General features: G+C 56.5%; 2 protein-coding genes across 5 annotated transcripts; both read left to right on the forward strand.

Annotated features, from left to right (window-relative positions):
- The first annotated feature begins 6,265 nt into the window (after positions 1 to 6,265).
- LOC138093743 (glutathione S-transferase theta-4) lies at positions 6,266 to 10,471 on the forward strand. Its single transcript, XM_068989871.1, has 5 exons — positions 6,266 to 6,377; positions 7,242 to 7,329; positions 7,836 to 7,986; positions 8,896 to 9,072; positions 10,124 to 10,471. Exons 1-5 carry the CDS (start codon positions 6,266 to 6,268, stop codon positions 10,319 to 10,321), a joined length of 726 nt encoding a protein of 241 aa, XP_068845972.1. The 3' UTR covers positions 10,322 to 10,471.
- A 2,700-nt stretch (positions 10,472 to 13,171) lies between these two features.
- Positions 13,172 to 20,731, forward strand: LOC138094120 (glutathione S-transferase theta-1). 4 transcript variants are annotated; one of them, XM_068990286.1, is made up of 5 exons: positions 13,172 to 13,346; positions 15,510 to 15,597; positions 16,782 to 16,932; positions 19,952 to 20,131; positions 20,316 to 20,731. In XM_068990286.1, exons 1-5 carry the CDS (start codon positions 13,235 to 13,237, stop codon positions 20,508 to 20,510), a joined length of 726 nt encoding a protein of 241 aa, XP_068846387.1. In that variant the 5' UTR covers positions 13,172 to 13,234; the 3' UTR covers positions 20,511 to 20,731. The 4 variants fall into 4 exon arrangements, with proteins under 4 accessions (XP_068846387.1, XP_068846388.1, XP_068846389.1 ...); XM_068990287.1 differs by having other exon boundaries at positions 19,955 to 20,131; XM_068990288.1 differs by lacking the exons at positions 16,782 to 16,932; positions 19,952 to 20,131.
- Positions 20,732 to 22,419: the final 1,688 nt, after the last annotated feature.

Genomic DNA, 22,419 nt, shown 5'->3' on the forward strand with positions numbered 1-22,419 from the left:
CCTCTCCTTCCAGGCTTGGCCGCCGCCGGGCAGTAACCGAACCACCCGCAGCCCTCGAAAGCCCCGCGCGCAGCGGCCGCTCGGGTCTCGGGACTCCAACGGCTCAGCGCGCGCCCAGCCGCCCGTTGCCAGGGCAACCCACCCACATCCCTCTCTCCCGGCAAGCTCCGCGCGCCGAGCAGCCCGCGAGGCGGTGCGTCGGCCCACTCCCGGCGTGCTTGGCGCGCGGGGCGGAGTTCTGAGGGGCGGGGCGAAGCTGGCAGCTCCCGGCGTACTCCGCGCGGCAGGGCGCGGCGGGACCACAGGCGACCCCGGGCCAGGCGGTTCCGGAACGCCTGCCCTGGCCGCAGCTGCCCGAGGGGCAGAGTGAGGTCTGGTAAGAGGCTGCTAAGGGGCGGCATGATGCTCACGTCCAGGAGAAGGATTATCTGACGTCACTTTTGTTTCTGCAGTGACCTTTCTTGTTAATCCGTTGTTGTTCAGTCGCTAAGGCGTGTGCAGCTCTTTGCGACACCATGGACTGCAGCACGCCAGGCCTCCCTGTCCATCACCAACTCCCGGAGTTTACTCTAACTCATGTCCATCAAGTCGGCGATGCCATCCAACCATCCCATCCTCTGTAGTCCCCTTCTCCTCCCGCCTTCAATCGCTCCCAGCATCAGAGTCTTTTCAAATGAGTCAGCTCTTCTCATCAGGTGGCCAGTGTTGGAGCTTCAGCTTCAGCATCAGTCCTTCCAATGAATATTCAGGACTGATTTCCTTTCGGATGGACTGGTTTGATTTCCTGCAGTTCAAGGGACTCGAGTCTTCTCCAACACCACAGTTCAAAAGCATCAATTCTTCGGCGCTCAGCTTTCTTTATAGTCCAACTCTCGTATCCATACATGACTACTGGAAAAACCGTAGCTTTGACTAGACGGACCTTTGTTGGCTAAGTGATGTCTCTGCTTTATTAAAGAGAGTACGGTACAAATACTTGCGCATCCCCGTCGTGGGTCAGGCTTAAGTGAAGCTCTCAGGGCGCTTCCACGGTCAGGAATCTGGTGTTTGCCATTTGATTCCTGTTTATAATTGAAGGTCAGAACAGCCACCCCCAAACATGATGCTCTGGCATGTTGACTATTTTGAGTCAGATACTTGAAAGACTCTGATGCTGGGAGGGATTGGGGCAGGAGGAGAAGGGGACGACCCAGGATGAGATGGCTGGATGGCATCACGGACTCGATAGACGTGAGTCTGAGTGAACTCCGGGAGATGGTGATGAACAGGGAGGCCTGGCGTGCTGCAATTCATGGGGTCGCAAAGAGTCAGACACGACCGAGCGACTGAACTGAACTGAACTTGAAAAACAGCAAATGCAAGAAAAACACTGACTTTTCTTTCATTTTCTTAAAACCAGGAGATGAAATTGCTATGTGAAAAAAGTTCACGTCTTTTGCCCAGTTTTCTCTTCCATCATTTTTTTTTCTTACCGATAGATTCTCAGGCCGGTTTTACTGGAGATTTACATTTTTAGGAGTACACTTGGGGGCTTTTCTTGCATGTCCTCTCCTGTGGCCTCTTCCTGTCGTTTGTGGAGATGGTGAAAGACAGGGTAGCCTGGCATGCCGCCACCCACGAGGTGACTGAGGACAGGACTGAGTGGCTGAACAACTTCTTCCTCTGCGGCTGAAGCCCAGCAGGGCCTCCAGAGCACACGCTGCACGGTGTTCAGTCATCACGGAGCCTTCGCCCTGCTCTGTAGTCAAGGGCTGCTTACGGCCAACGGTGAGTCCAAACACAGACGTGCAGGGAATGGCCCCTAAGCATCCGAAGCAGCACAGATGAACACACCACGCTTTCAAGTTTCCCTTACATACATTTCTATTTTCTTTTTTTTGGCTGCACCTTGGGCATATGGGATCTTAGTTTTGGACCAGAGACCAAACTTGTGTCCCCTGCAGGGGAAGTTCAGAGTCTTAGCCATCAGGCCAGCTAATGTGGGAAATGCCCACATTTCTATTTTCAGTGGAGTGACTTATTTTCTTATATGTGGTGTGGGGTGGAGCGGGTTGGGGGCCGGGGAGGCTGTCTTCCAGGGCTCCCCACATGAGAAAGAAAGAAAGAAAAGGAGAAAGAGGAAATGCCTTCTGGTCCTGTGCTGTGTGCGCAGGATAAGAGTCTTGTTGGAGGCAGGCTGAGTCTGGAAGTTGGTGAAGCCGCCAGACCATGGCAGGGAATGGGATGGGGGCGGTCCGGTGGTAAAGACTTTGCCTTCCAATTCCTGCAGGTTCGACCCCTGGTCTGGAAGCTAAGATCCCACATGCCTCTGGGTCAAAAGACTAAAACCTAAGACACAAGCAATATTGTAACAAATTCAATAAAGACTTTAAAAATGGTCTGTATCAAAAAAAAAACTTAAAAAAAAAAAAGAAAAGAAAATCCAGCGACCAGATGCTCACTGGGGCAGAGGCCAGGGGGTGCAGTGTCCTGGCTGGCGGCCCAGCCAGTCATGGGGGAGTAGGCTTCGGGAGAAGCATGCATCGGACCCAAGTGGCGAGCAGGCAGGAGGCAGGCACAGGGATGGACCTTGACCTCTTTCTAGTCCTTACTTGCCCCCCTGCCATGCAATCTACATTTTCACCAGGAAGAATGGCCTGTGGAGCTGGCACCACGGGGTGAGCAGAACCAGGTGGGCTCCGTGGAGGGGGGACCCGGGGGCCAGACCCTGCGCTGAGCCTCCGCTGCACTCTCTCTGCTCCCCTCTCCGCCAGGGGAGCACCTGAACCCCGAATTCCTGGAGGTGAACCCCGCGGGGAAGGTGCCTGCCCTCAGGGATGGGGACTTCCTGCTGGCTGAGAGGTAAGGCGCCCTGCGTCTGGGGCTCATCGTTGCCTGGAGGCAGACATAAGGCTGATAATCTTTCCAGCAGTCCCTTCCTCTTTTGAGCTAGTCCAGCTCAGAGGGCAGGGACCTGGACCAGGGGGCTGCTTTGGGGCTAAATCTGGGAGCTTCAGAGCGGAGGGCATGCTGGCCACCCCCTAGGCCTGCACAGCCTGGAGGCAGCCAGGAAAGCCTGAGGCCCCAGGGGAGCCCCTCCCCAGATGCCCCAGCACGGCCTTTCAGAGTCACAGGGGCCGGGCGGCCTTGGGGCTTCACTGCTCTCTGAATGCCAGTCCCCTATCCTTACTCTTTGCCCGCTGGCAGGTCCTGAGCCTTGGGCCCCAGCTTCTCTTCTGTAAGACAGGGGAGTAAGGTAACCACCTCCCAGGGCCTGTCGGAGGATGGAGACTGAGCACCAGGTGCCTAGAGCCCACAGGCGCTCAGGAGTGGGGGGCCCTCCTGGGGGTCCGGTGGCTAAGACTCCCGACTTCCACTGTAGGGGGCTGGAGTTCGATCCCCCAGTCAAGTAACTAAGCTCCCACAGGCTACCCCCCCCCCATGTGGCCAAAAAAAAAAAAAAGAGTTGAGGTCCCTCTGAACCCCTCCCCCAGACCCTGAACACCAGGCATAACTCACCCAGGAAAGGAATAAGGCATGCGTGGCTGGTCTGCCTCACCTGCCTGAGAAGGGCCCCTGACCCAGAGAGCTGGGCTCTGAGGCAGAGAACAGGCTGGAGTCGTGGCAGGGCGTGCTAAGCATCCTAAGTCACTTCAGTCTGGTCCCACTGTTTTCGACCCCATGGAGTATAGCTCCTCTGTCCATGGGATTCTCCAGGCAAGAATACTGGAGTGGGTTGCCATGCCCTCTTCCAGAGGATCTTCCCAACCCAGGGACTGAACTCGGGTCTCCTACACTTCAGGCAGGCTGAGCCGCGGGGGAAGCCATCATGGCAGGGAGATCTCTGACGCCCCCTGCCCGCAGCGTGGCCATCCTTTTATACCCGAGCCGCAAATACCAGATGGAGGCACGCCGGTACCTGCCCACTGCAGGCCCGCGCCCGTGTGGATGAGTGCTGGCCCGGCAGCACACGGCCATCCAGCAGCCTGCCACCAACAGCGACCTGCGCGAGGTGAGCCTCCGTGCCGCAGCCTGCAGGCTTGGGCAGGAGCTGTTTTTTTTGGCTCCAAAATCACTGTAGCTGGTGGCTGCAGCCCTGAAAGTGGCTCTTCCAAGGAGACGCCTGCTCCTCGAAAGAAAAGTTACAACCAACCTAGACAGCATCTTAATAAGGAGAGATGTTACTTTGCCAACAAAGGTCCGTCTAGTCAAAGCTATGGTTTTTCCAGTGGTCATGGATTGATGTGAGAGTTGGACTATAAAGAAAGTTGAGCGCCAAATAATTGGTGCTTTTGAACTGTGGGGTTGGAGAAGACTCTTGAGAGTCCCTTGGACTGCAAGGAGATCCAACCAGTCCATCCTAAAGGCAATCAGTCCTGAATATTCACTGGAAGGACGGATGCTGAAGCTGAAACTCCAGTACTTTGGCCACCTCATGCAAAGAGCTGACTCATTGGAAAAGACTCTGATGCTGGGAAAGATTGAAGGCAGGAGAAGGGGACGACCGAGGATGAGATGGCTGGATGGCATCACGGACTCGATGGACGTGAGTCTGATGAACTCCGGGAGTTGGTGATGGACAGGGAGGCCTGGCGTGCTGCGATTCATGGGGTTGCAAGGAGTTGGACACGACTGAGAGACGGAACTGAACTGAGGACCCCCAGGGGGGTCCTGTCTTCTTCCCCAGGCAGACATCACTCATTTATGACGCTTCATTATGCCCTTTCCACACAGAGCAGCGTCACTATTATATGCCCTTTGGGTCTTATCTTGGTGTATTATTAATCTGTCTTATTGGCAGTTTCAGACAGCGCCACAGTGTGCGTTAAACCCTCTCCACCCAGTCACCAGTCTCAGAAATACCAATGCGTTCATTTAAGAGTACTGCCAGCATCTTTCTGGCCTTTCAGTATCCCAACTTGCCAGAGATGGAGTGAAATGCATAGCTTTTCTCAGAGCCTGAATGAAACCTTGGAATCCTGAACACAAAGCCCCAGAGGGCCTCACTGATAAGTGGCTGCCAAGGGAGGGGTGGAAAAGAGCTGGGAGGCTTCCAGGGCCTGGAGATAAGCCGCCTCCCCTCTTCCTGGCCCAGTGTCTCCTGCCCCTCTTCTCCTGGCAGCCCGTGGGTGCTGTGCAGGTGGAGCAGCTGCTGGGGAAGCTGACGCCCGCTCTGGGACACCTCCATCAGGAGCTCCTGCCAGCCAGGCCCTTCCTGGCCCCTGGGCAGGTCTCCCTGGAGCATCTGATGGCATTCACGGAGCTGATGCAGGTGAGGTTCTCCTGCCCACTTGCCCCGGGGGTGCTGTGGGCGCAGACTGAGCCCAAGCCCCAGCTGCCCTGTTTCCCCAGCCCGCTGCCGTCGGCTGTGACCTCTTCCGAGACTGGCCCCGGCTTGCCGCGTGGCAGGCCCATGTGGAGGCTGCCCTGGGCCCCGAGCTCGTCCAGGAGGCCCACAGGCGTGTGCTCCAGCCTCAGGAGACCCAGGGGGACCCCCAGATGGCCCAGAAGCTGGCGCAGCAGGTGAAGGAGCAGGTCCGCTGAGGGCCGGCCATGCCCCTGTGGTCTGCGGGCTGCAGTAAGCGTGCTGTGTGCCCGTCACTAGTCTCCAGCCTTGCTCTGCTCTAGTCAGTGGGCTCTCCCGGTTTCCAAACGGTCTGGGAATCTCCCCAAGTCGAGCAGCTCAGAGACAGCAGCACTCAGGCCTCCCGCGTGACCCTCCTCTGCCTCCGGGTGCTGGGTCCAGGTGCCTGGCTCTCGGGCATGGCTGGTCCCAATCCAGGCTGGAAGCTTCTGAGCTCCTCTGTGACCCCTTGAGTCCCCGCTGGTGTCACCCAGTGCCCTGACAACCCACCAGCTTCCGGTTTCTTTCTCTGCACCCATTTCTAGCCACAGTTCAGGCTAGACACCCCACCCCCCCACCCCCACCGCTTCTGGAACCTATAATGCCCCTTTGGTCACTTTCTGCCATAAAGGCCTGGCCCCAGGAGTTCCTACACGGAAGCCCCTCTCAGACACGGGCCAGGGGCACACACATGCGTGCCCCCAGGGAAGGGAAGGGCAAATTCACAGCCACCCTGGGTGTGGCTGTGGGTCTGTTCCCGACTGTCCTCACAATCCTTCCCGCTGTGAGCATTCCAGGCTTCTGGGCCTCATGGCAACACCAAGAGAACAATGAGTTCCAGAATGCAGGGCGCCGGGCCTGGGTGGGTGGGCACAGGGCCAGGGCACAGGCTGCAGTGGGCTGCGTGCGGCTGGGCGTCTGCCAGCCGCGGTGGGGCCCAGCATGGGCCTGGAGCTCTACCTGGACCTGCTGTCCGCGTCCTGCCGCGCCGTCTACATCTTCGCCAGGAAGAACAGCATCCCGTTCGACTTCCAGTTTGTGGATCTGCTGAAAGGTGGGCACCTGCGGCTGCCCGGGTGGGCTGGGTGCCAGGGCAGACAGGATGCTAGGTCAGGGGTTCACAGAAGTGGAGGCAGAGGAGAGCCGCCCCTCACGCACCCACGCCATGCCCCACCCAAGTGCACAAAGGAAGAAAAGCTTCCTGGTGGGGGCAGTTGTCCGCTCTGTGTCTGCCCCGCCCGCCTTTGCCGTTCCCCCGCAGATTCTTCCTCACTGTGATGAACGGGGGCGGGGGGTGGGGCGCAGTGGGAGCAAGAGGGGTCCCCGGGCTCTCACTCAGCGCACCCGCCTTCTCCGCTGCCGAGCAACTGCCGATCAGGGCGGCCAGGGTCACAGGAGCACTTACTCCTCACGCACCTGCTCCCTGGCCCCCGACCCCACCCCACCCTGACCCCCGCCAAGTGTTCAGACCTGCCCAGGGTGACTCCCCGGGGCCCGGGTGAGAGTCATGGCCCGGGTCTCCATCACCGCCCCGACTGCAGAGGGGGCTGCAGAATCTCCACTTGCAGAGCCTGGAGGGGGCGGGAGGCCTGGAGCTGGGATCCAGGCCCCCAGGGCTTCTGTGCACTCACAGGCTGTGGCTTTGGGCCCAGAGCTGAGGGTGAGGGCTGGAGGCCTCCAGCTTCCTGGAGCCAAAGGGCCGCCCTGGCCGCAGGGCCCGGGAGGGCGGCAGCGCGCTGGCCTGGCCCCTGTTAGGCTCCCTGGTGCGCCGCCTCACCTGGGGGCGGCGTGCTTCTCCCCTGGGGCGCAGCATCCCCTTCTTGGGAAGATGCTCCAAGAGGCACTGTTTCTGTCTTGGGGGGCCCCGGTCTCTCGGTCCCGGGGTCTCAGCAGCCTCAGAGCTTCCTGCCCCTCTCAGGTCACCACCACAGCAGGGAGTACATCGAGATCAACCCCCTGAGGAAGCTGCCCAGCCTCAGAGACGGGAAGTTCATCTTGTCTGAAAGGTAACTGTCTTCCCGGCGCTCGCACCCTGAGTCTCCGCTCCTCCTGGGGGAGTTTCCCACCCGGCCCACCTGCGCTGCTGATCGCTGGCTTTCCTTTACGACGGGACAGTTCACACGCACCGAAGTAGAACAAGCGCTAGAGAACCAGGGGCGTAAGGAACCCAGGACCCACCCCAGCTCCGTCGGCGGTCCCCTTGGGCTCACTGTGCATCACCTGGACCCCGCTCAGCTCCCCTGCCTCCTGGCCACCCCATCCTTCACCTGCAAACGTTTCGGAATGACCTCCCCAGGGACTTCCCCACCTGCTCTGCCCTGTCTGAGGCCACCCACCAATACCCCCTTTCCCCGCAGGGCCCTCGCTGCTGGGGGTGGGCTTGACTGCCTTTCCTGAGGCCTCTGGGCTCAGCCCCCTCCAGGAGGGAAGCTGGGGGCCTATAGGCGGCGCCGGGTGGCCATCGAGCAAGGGCGGGCCAGCCTGGGGAGTGCCCTGACTGTCCTCTCTGCAGCGTGGCCATCCTTTTCTACCTGTGCCGCAAGTACAGCGCCCCCTCGCACTGGTACCCGCCAGACCTGCACATGCGCGCCCGTGTGGACGAGTTCATGGCCTGGCAGCACACGGCCATTCAGCTGCCCATGAACAAGATACTCTGGTTGAAGGTGAGGGGGCCCACGACTGGGGCTCAGGCAAGCATCCCCCCGACCCTGCTCGGAGCCTCATTTCTGCAGCTCCCTCTCCTGCCCACCTTACAGAGCTGTGGGGGGTGTGACACGGACCACTGGGTAAGAAAGAGCCTTATAGCGACGAGGGGAAGGGCACCCGGGAGGGGCTGGTGTCACTCAAGCCAGGATAGGATTCAAGACATTTCATTCTGAACTGGAGGGATCAGAGCTGGGAATTCCCCTGCGGTCCAGTGGTTAGGACTCGGTGCTGTCACTGCTGGGGCCCGGGTTCAGACCCTGGTTGGGGAACTAAGATCCTGCAAGCCTCAAGCTGTGCAGTGGGAGAAAAAAAAAAAAAGTGAAAGGGCCCGTAAAGACCGTCATATTTGAAGATGACAAATAAGCAGTCCACGTGCCCCTACTTCTTACACTACACCTGTGGCAGACATGACTAATCAATCACAGGACTCTTTCCTGCTGGGACCTTGAGTCCTTCCTTTTTTTAAAAAAATCTTTTATTAATTAATCTTTTGGAGCTGTGCTGGGTCTTAGCTGGAGCACGCAAGGTCTTCAATCTCTGTGGCAGCGTGGGGATCTTTAGTCGTGGCACACGAACTCTTAGATGCAGCATGTGGGATCTAGTTCCCTGACCCGAGATCGAACCTGGGCCCTCTCTTCATTGGGAGCTCAGCGTCTTAGCCGCTGGACCAGGGCAGTCCCTCACATCCTTCTGAACAAGGGCCCCAGGCGACTTCTACCCACCGGAACTGCCAACGGAGGCGATACCACTTTACGTCCTTGGTACTGTCCACCACCTCTCTCAGCAGGCAAGGGTCAGATGGGGCCTCCAGAGGCCTGGAGGGTCAGACGGGGCCTCCTCTCTCTCCCCTCCCCCACCCCGGGCAGCTGCTGATCCCGATGATCACGGGTGACGAGGTCCCAGCTGAGAAGACGGAGCAGATGCTAGAGGAGGTGAAGAACAACCTGAAGCTCTTCGAGGAAAAGTTTCTGCAAGACAAGATGTTCATCACTGGGGACAACATCTCCCTGGCCGACCTGGTAGCCCTGGTGGAGATGATGCAGGTTTGCAGCGGGGGCAGGCAGACAGAGCAGACGAGGGACTCGCCTGCAACCATAACTTGCAGAGAAGCTGGAGAAGGGGGAGCCATGCCTGGGTGCCTGGCCTTGACCCGGGGCGAACCACAGGAAGCCCACGTGTTGAACCGGGAGGATGGTGGTCATTAGTGCTTCAGGAAGAGTCCTACATGGGGATGGGAGCTGGAGGGTGAGCCTGCTCAGTCAGCCGGGATCCCAGGGGCCTCCTCCTCCCAAAGGACCCTCCAGGAAGAGTCCAGAGGTTTCCAAAGTGTCCTTCTGACCAAAGTGCCCCTCTTTTCCAGAGCTCCAGTCAGGGCAGTTGGACAGGGCCGCTCCCTGGCTTTGGGCCTAAGGGTCCATCTGCTCTGCAGCGGGGGACACTTCTGGGTGGGGGACATTCATGCAGCTTCTGCGTTCAGGGGAGGGTGGGCTCTTCTGACCAAGCTGGTGTGCAGGATGGAGTTGAGACCCTGGCCAGGATGCACAGTGGCCACTTTGGTCCTTGGTCAGTGGCAGTACAGACCAGCACAGGGAGGAAAGAAAGTCCCAGTCTTCCTGTCCCACGTGGTGCAGTCCCCTACGCTTCAGCCCACACCCACCCCAGACATCGTGGGCTCATGTTTCTTAGGCTGCGGCTGGGTCTCTCATCGCAGTTCCTGTGCTTGATCACAGAGGGAGGTTCAACACAGGGAGAAATAACTGAATTCCTCCCGCCTCCGTCTGGGGCCAGGGGGTTTCCATGGAAGAAGGCAAGACCCCTGGGAGGTTTCACACTGGAGAAGTGGGAACCCCTGGGTCACGGGCCCCTCTGAGAGGGACTCAGGAGCCGTGGAGCAAGACCAGCGACAAGCGAGCCACTCAAGGTCCTCCACCCCCGCCTCCATCTGTTACATGACCTGTGAGCCCTGGCCAGGCCTCGGAGGTCAGCAGGCTCACTGGCCGCAGGGGCGAATAGGGAGGGCCTTGCGGCTGTAGGCGGGGCCCAGGTGGGGCTGGTCCACAGGCTGACCACGCCTTCCTCTCCGTCTGTCCACAGCCCATGGCTGGCCACCATAACGTCTTCCTCAGCAGCGCCAAGCTGGCCGAGTGGCGCATGAGGGTGGAGCTGGCCATCGGCTCCAGCCTCTTCTGCGAGGCCCACGACCGGCTGGTGAAGCTGGCGGAATGGGACTGCTCCACGCTGGACCCGATGGTCAAGGAGAGGGTCGGCAATTTGCTGCAGAAGTTCAAGTAGAGGCGGCCCACCCTGCGGGCCTGGCCGGCTCAGCCCCCGGAGCCCCTCTCCTTAAGGGAAACGCTGAAATTCTCTGCTTCTTTGCCTAGTAAAGAACTGAAACAACTCCCGCGGCTCCCGAGCCTGAGATACGCCTGGGGCTGCGTGGCAGTCGCGAGTCGCCCCAGCTTCCAAAAAGAACTGGAAGGTGAAAGGTTACACACGAGTAAACTGGCAGTGTGACAGCTGATGACTTTAGTGATCACCTTCACTAATGGATAGAATAACGAGATCGGGGATCCTGCCGGAAATGGAGGTTTGAGCCACATTCTGACATTATCGGGGAACTTCCCTGGTTGGCCCCGTGGCTAAGACTCCATGCTCCCGACACAGGGAACCCAGGTTCCATCCCTGGCCCGGGAGCTAGATCCCACATGCCGCAACTAAGAGTTTGCTTGCCCAGACTAAAGACCCCTCATGCCACAATGAAGATCGGAGATCCCACTTGCTGCAACTAAGCAATAAATATTTATCTTGCTGCAGCCAAGTAATATAGATAGTTTTAAAAAACTAAACCCATCGGCCTGCCGGCTACACACAGCACAGCACCCGCAACATAAAATGCATGATCTTCTAGAGAGCACATGCAGTATTCTTCAGGACAGACCCTGGGTGAGGTCATAAAATAAATCCCAAGAAATTTAAACTGACTGAAATCATATGATGCGTGTTTTCTGAACACAGTGGAATGCAATGAGAAATCAATAACAGAAGGACAACTAGGAAATGAAATGCTTTTAAAAATGCATTTAAACAACCAATGAATCAAAGAAGAAATCACAAGGGAAATTAGAAAGTACCTTAAAGAATTAAACACACAGCAGACCCAAACTTACGGGAGGAAACAGGGCTGAGAGGCCACTGAATAGCTGTGAATGCATACAGATCTCACACGCTCCAGCACTCTTGCCTGGAGAATCCCATGGACGGAGCAGCCTGGTGGGCTGCAGTCCATGGGGTCGCTAAGAGTCAGAGACGACTGAGCGACTTCACTTTCACTTTTCACCTTCATGCATTGGAGAAGGAAATGGCAACCCATTCCAGCGTTCTTGCCTGGAGAATCCCAGGGACGGAGGGGCCTGGTGGGCTGCCATCTCTGGGGTCGCACAGAGTCGGACACGACTGAAGCGACTTAGCAGCAGCAGCAGCATACAGATCTCAAATCAACAACCTAACTTACACCTGGAGAAGTAGAAAAAGAAAGGCAAACTAAACCTATAGCCAACAGGAGAAAAGAAATAAATAAGATTTGAGTGGAGACAGAGGATAGAAAAACGAGAGATCAGCTAATCGAAAAAAAAAAAAAAAGGATTTTTGAAAAGGCTACCGTTCTCCGCAAGACCCTGGATCAAACGTCACTCACAGCATTCAGGTTGTGCTTTCCTCAGTAGACAGGTACCATTTTTTGTTGTTCCTGGTAAGAATAATTAAGAACTACTCAGCAAATTGCACGTGTGCCACGCAGTCCTGTTAACTATAGTCACCACGCTCCATAACTTATTCATCTTGGGTACTCAAAGCCTTCTACTCTCTAACCAGTGTGTTGCCAAACCCTGTCTCACCCCAGCCCCTGGTAACCACCGTTCTAACCCCTGCTTGTCAGAGCCCCACTTTTTAAGATTCCACACAAGTAAGATCAGGCAGTATTTGCCTTTTTGTGTCTGACCTTTCACTTAGCATAATAACCTCCAGGTCCATCCATGTTGTTGCAAATGACAAGATTTCCTTTCTTAAAGCTGAGTACAAGAGTCCTCGACCCGTGTGTGTGCTCAGCCACGCAGTCACGCCCGACTCTGCGACCCCGTGGACTGCAGCCCGCCAGACTCCTCTGTCCATGGGGATTCTCCAGGCAGGAGTCCTGAGGTGGGCAGCCATCTTCCTTCTCCATCTCAATACACGTCCGTGAGTAATCTCCAGATTTTCTCCATCCACTCACCCCTTAACCGACACTTAGGTTGTTGCTCTAGCTTGGCCGCAGTGAACATGGGGTTGGAGGTGTCTGTCTCTTGGAGATTCTGTTTTCATTTTCTTTGGATATATGCCCAGAATCAGGCTTGCTGGATCTTTCCCATCATTCTCAAAGATGGAGAAACAGAGGCCCAGAGGAGGAAGAAACACACTCAGAGAATGAGACGGAGGCACTGTGCTGGGGGGCAGGAAGACCTGTGTCAAATTCCAGCGGTGCGCTGGGGCAAGGGGGTGAGTGCTGAGGCTTTGCCTCTTGGTCATATCAGGCCTGAGTGTTCATTGGAAGGACTGATGCTGAAGCTGAAACTCCAATACTTTGGCCACCTGATGTGAAGAACTGACTCCTTGGAAAAGACCCCGATGCTGAGAAAGATTGAAGGCAGGAGGAGAAGGGGATGACAGAGGTTGAGATGGTTGGATGGCATCACCGACTTGATGGACATGAGTTTGAGGAAGCTCCGGGAGTTGGTTGATGGACAGGGAAGCCTGGTGTGCTGCAGTCCGTGGGGTCACGAAGAGTCGGACACGACTGAGCGCCTGAACTGAACTTGCCTCTTGATGGCGCCGGATGTCTGCAGCTTGGGGCCAAGATCGCGGATGCTGGAGTCGGACTTTCTGGACCCCCTTCGATTTCTTCATCCCTAAAGCAGGGTCTTCTGACACACGCCGCAGCCGGCAGGAGCCCTGACGATGTTCTGCTCTGTGACCGGCCCGCCTCCCCCAGGGGGACCTTCCGGAGCCCCCGCCCCGCAGACCCGCCGGGCGCCGGCGATTGGACCCGAGCGCGCGGCCCGAGCGCCTATGGGGAGCGGCGCGTGGGGGGCGGGCCGAGCGCGGCTCTGCGGTCGCGGCCCCGGGCCGCTGAGTCCCGTGTCCCCTGCGTGGCGAGGCCGGTCCGCCCCCGCCATGGGCCTGGAGCTCTACCTGGACCTGCTGTCCCAGCCCTGCCGCGCCGTCTACATCTTCGCCAAGAAGAACCGCATCCCCTTCGAGCTGCGCACCGTGGACCTGCGCAAAGGTGGACGCCCGGCCGGGGTTTGCGGGACCGAGAGGTGGGGGTGGGGAGGGGAGGTCAAACGCTGCTCAGGGCAGCGCCTCCCGAGCCTCACCCGGCCTGCGGCCAGCCACCAGGAAGATCGGAGATTTGGGGATCCCCAGACTTGGCTGGGTCCCTGGAATGAGCGACGAGGAGTGGAGGGCTCAGTTGAAGCAGAGTAAAAGAGCCGGGGCGGGGTTGGGGCGGCGCGGCGCATGAGGAATGCAGGAACCTGGCGACCAGCGGCTGCCACTAGGCATAGGGGACAGGGGCTGGGTGAAGAGACAGGGGCAGGAGGAAAGGAACGGGGGCCGCTCGGCGGGTGAGGCAGAGCAGGTCCCTCCACTGCGGCCCAACTGCTCATGCTCTGGCCCCGCTGCCCTGGGGGGCCCCCGTCCCCCGCCACCCCCCTTCCTTCCTCCTCCTGCTTCGCCTGCGCCCACCTTTTCCTGTCTCACTCGTTCTCAGAAGGCGCACCCGGCGCTGGGGATGCGGAGAGCAGGAGGGGGACTGCGGGGGCGGCGGGGGGGCATTGATGAGCCCTGCACACTTTGCACTTTCTCTGGCAGAGCCCGAGTCCCAAGGGCACAGCTGGCATGCCAGGGCAGCTGAGGGTAGGGAAGGCAGTGCTCCCGTGTTGCTAGCACCGGGCGGGGGGTGGAGGCGTGTGGGGGGCGCACAGAACAAGTCAGGCAACTCTGCACGGCTGAGCCTTCCACCCAGCGCCCCCAGCTGGGTGAGGCTCGCCTGCCGTTCTGCCTTTGTGCCAGCCGGTCCCGAGGCCTGAATCGCCATCTCGTCCAGCCTCCTCAGGGGACTGGCCCCCTGGCTTGCCCAGCGGTCACCTCTGCAGAGTGTGGGGTAGGGGAGACGGAGTGGGCACAAAGAGGCGTCCCAGCCAGGCTGTCTCACAGAGGGTACTGCAGGAGGTGTGTTTCCCCAGGAGAGGAGGGGACCGTCCTGGTGAAGGGACAGTCTGAAGGGTGGAGGGAAAGGGAGGAGAGAGGCTGGAGAGGTGAGGGCGTGGGGGACAGCAGATGGCTTTGAGCAGCTTTGCCTGCTCCTGGGGTTCTGGGGAGCCCCTGAAAGCTGTTGAGCAGAGGCAGCAGTGATGACCCGTGCCCCCCCAGAAGTTTCTCTCTGGCTGCATCTGAAGGGGCCAAAATCACTCACTCAAGCTCAAGCAGAGGTCAGGGTTCCAGGGGACTCTGGGCTGCACCTTTCCGGGGAGCTTCAGTGGGACCCTAAGAACAGGGCCAGCTCTGTTCCTGGTGCCCAGGGCGGAGTGAGCAAGGGGACACAGAGGGTCCAGGGGAAGTTGGCTGCAAGTAAATGGACACCCCCTCATAGCTCAGTTGGTGAAGAATCCGCCTGCAATGTGGGAGAGCCCAGTTTGATTCCTGGGTCAGGAAGATCCCCTGGAGAAGGGATAGGCTACGCACTCCAGTGTTCCTGGGCTTCCCTGGTGGCTCAGCTCGTAAAGAATCCGCCTGCAATGCGGGAGACCTGGGTTTGAACCCTGGGTTGGGAAGATCCCCTGGAGAAGGGAAGGGCTACCCACTCCAGTATTCTGGCCTGGAGAATTCCATGGACTGTGTAGTCCATGGGGTCAACAAAGAGTCGGACACGATTGAGCAACTTTCACTTTTCAAGTGGATGCTAGGAAGAGGCCACTTGCCTGTGTTTGGGAACCTATCCTTAGGGTCCACAGGGAAAGTGGCATTAAGAGGACCAGTCTCCCAGTCCCTGCAGCTGGGACACCCCCAGACCCCATGCAGGAGCCAGTGATGCTGGCGATGGTGAAAAGGCAGAGGGTGGGAGTCTGCGGGCCTGAGCAAGGACAGGCCCTGCCCTGGATGGAGCTCCTTAAGCTCTGTTTTAGGGGGGCTCCTAGTGGGGGAGGTTGCGCCCACAGGAACTTGGCAAGGGGTGTCGAGCTCTCTTTTGCACCAGCTGGCAGAACCTCCCACTTCTCCCACAGCAGCCCCCGCCAGCCTTTCCCACACCAAGAGCGGCCAGGGGCTGGAGAAGGGCCATGAAATTGTGGCTGGGGCCTTTTGAGGGGGGTGGGTGCAACAGGTGGACACAGCCAGGCAGGGCGGGGCATTTTCCTCCCCACTATGCACCACGCTGGGCTCTCCGCAGGCCAGCACCTCAGCGATGCCTTTGCCCAGGTGAACCCCCTGCAGAAGGTGCCAGTCTTGAAGGACGGGGACTTCGTCTTGACCGAGAGGTAACTGGGGCCCCAAGGTTGCTGGCAGACCCCGCTGGAACCGTCTCGTCCCTCCGAGGTGAAGGGCCCTCGGTCCAATATCCCGCAGAGAGTCAGGGCTGGACTCCTGGCTCCTGCCGGCCCACAGTTTCAGTTCACAGAGATGGTTGGGAAAGCAAGCACCTTACGAGTCATGTGGTGGTTGGTGAGGGGGGGTTCCCGGGCAGGGGGGCAAGGCAGGGCAGGGCAGTTCATCTCCCAAAGGGCTGCCCCCTGGCCAAACTTGTACTGAAGTCTCCCGGCGGTCCCATCTCTGGGCTGCCCTTCCCTGGGAGGACCACCAGTCACGTGGACATTTGCCGTCACAGCAGGGACCCTCGTCTTCCTCGGAACTCCCCTGCTGGGAACAAAAGGAGAAAAAAAAAAAGAGTGAACTGTTCAGCTCGGTGTGGAAGCAGGATTCCCAGTAGGGAGCTTGGTCCGGGGGCAGATACAGAGGTTTTCTGCTCCTTTGGCTGGGGTGCCCAGCCCCTGGGGTACCCCGAGTTCCTGAAGGCCTTCCCAGTGGCCCCGAATTCCCACATTCACTGTCCTTCCGGGTCGGCCCTGCCATCCCAACACCAAGGCAGCCCGGCTAACCCAGGGCAGGAGGGGGGCTGCAGGAGCCTTGTCTGTCCCGCTGGTCCAAGATCCCTCAGCTCCCACACCCTCCTGTGTTTCCGGCAGGATGCTTCAGGGAGGACAGAGGGACGACAAATGATGAAGGGATGGCAGGAAAGCCTTTTTGAAGCGTTGGGCCTCCTGGGGGTCTCAATGTGGGATGATGAGAGTGGATGCAGGCTGGAAGGAACTGGAAGCAATTGAGCTTCTGCAATGCTTTGCTTTGGTGCTGACTCCTCCAGGAAGCTCTCTCTGGTCCTCCCGTCAGAAACTGTGCTCCGAACTTGTGGCAGGACTCGCCGCGGAATTTAGCCCGGTGATAGGAGCTTGCCTGTTAGCCTCAGGGAGACTCTCAGCTCACCCTCCAAAGCCTGTGTGCCCTGGGCAAGTCCCATCCTTGTTCTAAAGCCTGGCTTCCTGTTCTGGAAACGGAGAAAATAGCTTGGTGTGTGGTCAGGAATATTCAGGAAGGGACTCTGTATCAAGCCCTAGCTCAGTGGTCCCCCTGCCCCCCGCCCTCCAACACGTCCTCCCCTCGCCCGCAGCGTGGCCATCCTGCTCTACCTGGCCCGCAAGTATAAGGTCCCCGACCACTGGTACCCTCAGGACCCGCAGGCCTGTGCCCGTGTGGACGAGTACCTGGCCTGGCAGCACACAGCCCTGCGGAGAAACTGCCTCCGAGCCCTGTGGCATAAGGTGAGGTGCTCTCCCCGGGGAGGGGGGCCGGTGAGGGCATCGCCCCACAAGGGCACGGCAACCTCACATTCTTCCTTTCAGTTTAAGTAGCTTCTGTTGACCTGGCTTTGACTTCCCAGTTCTTTCCTCTGTTTGCCCAAGCTGCCATTAAGCCCGTCTAGTACATTCTTTGTATTTGAAGTAAGTGTTTTTTTCAGTTCTAGAGATTCCATGTGGTTCTTTTTTAGAGTTTCCATTTCTCTGGTGAAATTCAACATCTGCTCACCCACTTGGTCTATCCTTTCTTCTAAATTCTTTAACGTATTGGTTCTTATGATAGTTACTTTAAAGTTTTTGTTAGCTAATTTCAGCCCCTGGGTTTTCTGTGGGTTTGTTTCTGTTGGTTGTCTTTTGCCATCTTGATTAGGGGTCACATTTTCCTCTTTTTCTTTGTTCCTTTTATATTTTGGCCACACCGTGAAGCTTATGGGATCTCAGTTTCCTGACCAGCGATTGAACCTGGGCCACATCAGTGACATCGAATCCTAACCGCTAGGTCACCAGGGAACACCTACATTTTCCTCTTTCTTTACTTGTCTTATAATTTCTTATTTCTTCACACAATAATTTCTCACTGTGTGCTACGTGTTATATAAAAGGAGAGTGGACACGGAGTGCACAATAAATGCCTGACACGGGGCTTGCACTTTCTTCTATCAAGCATCCTAGGTGGGAGGTTCATCTCTTCCAGCTAGTCAGGATTGGGGCTGGGATGTGGCTTCAGTTACAGTTCAGTTCATCTCTGGTTTCAGAAATGTCTTGAAGGTGGAATCAGGTTGCTCATTTTCCTCCAGCAAGGATTTGGAATCTAAGCTCCAACTACAAGCAAGAGATCGCTCTGCTTCTCAGCCCTGCCCTACGTCCCCCACATGGCTGCTTCATCAGAAAACTCCCAGACAGATGGCAGGCTTGCACCCCGATCTGCTTGGACCCCAGGGATGAACGTGGCTTACCTTGGGAGGGTTCATGCCCTCTGGAATTTAGCTCATTTTGTCCAGTGCTGCCCAAAAGTAAAGAGTGAGACACATATGTAGTTTAAAATTTTCCAGTAGCCGTAATTAAAAAGTAAAAAGAAACAGTTGAATATATTTTACTTAACCCAAAATACTCAGAGTATCAGTGGTATGATTTTGGCTAATAAACACGTGAAAATATGTTCAGTATCACTAATCCTTAGGAAAATGCAAATTAAAACTATAATGAGGGGACCTCCCTGAGGTCCAGTGTTTAAGACTTGGCCATCCAATGCAGGGGGTGAGTGCAGGTTCGATCTCTGGTTGGGGCGCTAAGATCCAATATGGTTTGTGGCCAAAAAACCAAAACACAGAACAGAAGCAGTATTGTAATAAATTCAGTAAAGATTTTTTTTTAATGTCTATAATGAAATACCACTTCCTCCCTGCTGGGATGGCTGTTACAGATAGATAGATAGGTCAAGGATTGCTTGCTCGGTCGTGTCTGACTCTTTGTGACCCCGTGGACTGTAGCCCACCAGGCTCCTCCGTCCATGGGATTCTCCAGGCTGGAGTGGGTTGCCATTCCCTCCTCCTTCCTGACTCAGGGTCGAACCTGTCTCTTGCATTAGCAGGTGGATTCTTTCACCACTGCACCACGTGGGAAGCCCAGACAGATAGACAGATAAGCAAAATTACAAGTGCTAGGGAGGATAAGAAGAAATCGAAACTCCCGTGTGCTCTTGATGGGAATGGGAAGGGGAAGAGCTTCTGTGGGCAATGCATGGTGGTTCCTCAAGAAAATTAAAAATGCAATTGCCATATGACCCAGCAGTTCCACTTCTGGGCGTATACCCAGAATAACTGAAAGCGGGATCTCAAAGAGATGCTTGTACCCACGTTCACAGCAGCGCCATTCGCAGTAGCCAGAACGTGGCGGCAACACCGGCGTCCATCAGCAGTGACGCCTGAGTGCCCCTCAGGGCTTCCGCCCGTGTTTTCTGCCAGGAGTTTCACTGTTTCAGGTCCTATGTTTAAGTCTTTCGTTCATTTTGAGTTTATCTCTGTGGTCTTAGAGAATGCTCTAATTTCATTTTTCATGTAGCTGCCCAGTCCTCTCTGCACCACGGATGGAAGAGCCTGTCTTTTCCCCCTTGTATATTCCTGTGTCCTTTGTGGTGGATTAGTTGGCCAGAAGCGTGTGGGTTTATTTCTGGGCTCGCTGTCCCTTCCATTGATGCGTGTCTGTTTCCTGGTGTGTATTTTACATTTCATGGCACATTTCATCTAAGACCAGTCATATTTTAAGAGCTCGGGAACCTCTTGTGGCTGGTGGTTTCCATATCAGACAGGCAGGTTTAGGGTTTATTCTTTTCTACGTTTTGTTCTTTCTTTTATTTTTCCGTTTTCTTTTAAAGTTCTGTATTCTTTTATGACTTAAAAAAAAACACAAGGTTATTTTCTTTCTAGCGTCATCATGGTGGGTTTTCCGTATTCTTCTCAGAGGTGCCCTCCTCCTTTCTGAAAGTGTATCTTTAATTCTGGGTCACCAGTTTCATTGTTGTGTCTTCTATCATTTTTGATATATATAAGAAAAGAAACATTAGGGAACAAAAACCAACCGGCCTCTTTGTTGCCAGTTCCCTTCCTGAAGTCCGCCCCCACTGCCTGCCCCTTGAGATCTGGTTCAAGTCCTTTCAGTTCGTGACCTTGTACATTCTCACATTTATGTGTAGCCCCAAAACAACGCTTTGCTTTGAGTGCTTACAGTTTTATAGAAACGCTCTCAGGTCATTCTGCAGTTTGTGTTTTCCCACGGTGGTGCAGGTGGATGTAATGCTTTTTTTTCTAACTACTCTATAGCGTTTTCTGACATGAATAAATCAGAATTACCCTCTGATGGTCCTTTATAGTTAAAGACCTTACAGTTATATTTAAGGACCGTTCACATCTAAAGCCTCAGGTGCTGCCCTGGAGGTCAGGTAGGAATGCCGGCCCCTAAGCCCCCACTCTGCCTGCCCGCCCAGCAGGTGATGCTCCCTGTTTTCCTGGGTGAGCTGGTCTCTCCTGAGACGCTGGCGGCCACACTGGCAGAGTTGGATATGGCCCTGCAGGTGCTTGAGGGCAAGTTCCTCCAGGACCAAGCCTTTCTCACCGGGCCCCACATCTCTCTGGCTGACCTGGTAGCCATCACGGAGCTGATGCATGTGAGTGCTGTGGGTGGTTGGGGGGAGGATGAGGCAGGGGGGTCCTGGGTGGCGCTGAAGTCCTGCTCACACCATGCGCCTGGCTGTGGGACCCTGTGGAGAGACCTTCTGGAGTTCCATGGCCTCCAGACCAGGTTGGTGTTGCGATACGTGGTCACCCATCCCGGCCCCTCTCTCCCTACAGCCCGTGGGTGCCGGCTGCCAAGTCTTCAAAGGCCGACCCAAGCTGGCCGCGTGGCGCCAGCGCGTGGAGGCAGCGGTGGGGGAGGTCCTCTTCCAGGAGGCCCATGAGGTCATCCTGAAGGCCAAGGACTCTCAGCCTGCAGACCCCACCTTGAAGCAGAAGATGCTGCCCAAAGTGCTGGCCATGATCCAGTGACCCAGGGAGCTGCGCGTCTGCTCTGCCCTTGGCAGTTCGCGGGGCAGCTTCATTTCTGCTGTCCCTTGGGAGGCAGACCTGGAGAGCAGGCGTGGCTTGCCTGCCTGAGCCCTCTGCTCCTGGGGCCAGGTTCCCACCCGTCTGTCGCTGGGGCTGCAGAGCCACAAGGAGAATGGCACACCCAGACCTCGTCTCCTTTCATCTGGGTTTTCTTTCCAGTCTGGGAAATAAACCTGGGCTCAGCCTGAGCCTTTGCTTCTAACTCTGAGGTGTGCTTTATTTGACCTTCCATCTGTCCTGGCCTCGGTTTTGGCCTCTCTTTGAGAGACAGCCGGCTGCGCAGGCCCGGTGGATTAGCTTTCCGGAGACCGGTTGTCCAGAGTGAAATTAACAAATGCCCTGCCCTCCACTGGTTCTTCGACGAGGACAGTAGAGGTAGCAGGTCTCCAGGTGTGTTGGGTGCAGAGTCGCCAACACTCTCTTCGCAGGGCCAGTCATCCTTTCAGCACCAAGCATTGTGAATCACGAGTCCTGCACCGACCCTGAGAGGGTGGTGGGAGGAGACGTCAAACAGCAGCTCCCCCGGTCAGGACTCGGTCAAGTGGGGCCTGAATTGCCACACCTCGGAGCTGCAGAACCTGAGCAGGAATGGAATGCTCAGATTGCACTTTAGAATAACATTCTGACTGTTGGTGGGGGTTGGACTGGAGGGTGGCCAGGGAGGAAGCAGGGAGATTGGATATCACAGTAGTCCTGCCAAACGTGAGTTATGGTGGAGGTCAGTCCCCTAGAGGGGGTGGAGAACATGGCCGCATCCAACCTGGAGAAAGTTCTCTCCTGATGGGATAGATCTTTGTTAAACTGGGAGCCAAGGGCCCAGGAAGGCCAAGCTATTCTCAAGGTTTGTTTGTTTTTTTTTTCTTTCCCCCAGTTGGGCTTTCTCTGAATCTTGGGTTTGGGAATAGGTTTTGTTTTTTTTTTTTTTTTTTTTTTAAGTTATTTATTTGGCTGCCCTAGGTCTTAGTAGGTCTGCAATACAGGAGAGGTGGGCTCAATCCCTGGGTCAGGAAGAGCCACTGGAGGAGGAGATGGCAACCTGCTCCAGTATTCTTGTCAGGAAAATCCCATGGACAGAGGAGCCTCTCGGGCTGCACAGTCCATGGGGGTCTCAAAAAGTCAGACCCGACCAGCACAGGCACTCACAAGCCTTAACTGCAGCTCGCAAGATCTTCAGTTGTGGTATGTGGGATCTAGTTCTGTGATCAGGAATCCAACCTGGGTGCCCTGCCTTGAGAGCAAAGAGGCTACTGGACCACTAGGGAAGTCCCTGGAAGTGAAGTGAAGTGAAGGCCACTCCATCGTGTCCGACTCTTTGCGGCCCCATGGACTAGCCCATGGAATTTTCCTGGCCAGAATACTGGAGTGGGTAGCCTTTGCCTTCTCCAGGGGATCTTCCCAATCCAGGGACTGACCCCAGGTCTCTTGCATGGCAAGCAGATTCTTTACCAGCTGAGCCACAAGGGAAGCCTAAGAATACTGGAATGGGTAGCCTATCCCTTTTCCAGGGGACCTTCCCAACCCAGAATTGAACTGGGGTCTCCTGCATTGCAGGCAGACTCTTTACCAACTGAGCTATCAGGGAAGACTGAAGTCCCTGGGGACACGGGTTTTTTCACCTGGGAGACTTGCTTAGAGGGTGAAGGCATCACAGCCAAAGACCTCAGGAGCCCCTGGCTTGAGGTTGGAGGGGTTTGGCCCTTCAAAGGAAGTGGGAAGATTCCGGGCCCACCCACAAACCTCATAGATGGGTCTCACGAGGCTCTGTTTTGCAGGAGGGAGGCGAAGATTAGCCGGGAGCGTAAGGAAGCGCGGTGAGGGGCGGCTTCCTGAGGTGGTGATCTGGTCTTTG

This window comes from Capricornis sumatraensis, chromosome 17, assembly GCF_032405125.1.
Source record: "Capricornis sumatraensis isolate serow.1 chromosome 17, serow.2, whole genome shotgun sequence".
Taxonomy (NCBI): Eukaryota; Metazoa; Chordata; class Mammalia; order Artiodactyla; family Bovidae; genus Capricornis; species Capricornis sumatraensis.

Coding starts and splice junctions, on each gene's coding strand:
- LOC138093743 (XM_068989871.1), top strand. CDS start 6,266: ATGGGCCTGGAGCTCTACCTGGACCTGCTGTCCGCGTCCTGCCGCGCC. Junction 7,330..7,835: donor AAGTTCATCTTGTCTGAAAG/GTAACTGTCTTC, acceptor TCCTCTCTGCAG/CGTGGCCATCCTTTTCTACC. Junction 9,073..10,123: donor CCCTGGTGGAGATGATGCAG/GTTTGCAGCGGG, acceptor GTCTGTCCACAG/CCCATGGCTGGCCACCATAA.
- LOC138094120 (XM_068990286.1), top strand. CDS start 13,235: ATGGGCCTGGAGCTCTACCTGGACCTGCTGTCCCAGCCCTGCCGCGCC. Junction 15,598..16,781: donor GACTTCGTCTTGACCGAGAG/GTAACTGGGGCC, acceptor CCTCGCCCGCAG/CGTGGCCATCCTGCTCTACC. Junction 16,933..19,951: donor TCCGAGCCCTGTGGCATAAG/GTGAGGTGCTCT, acceptor CTGCCCGCCCAG/CAGGTGATGCTCCCTGTTTT.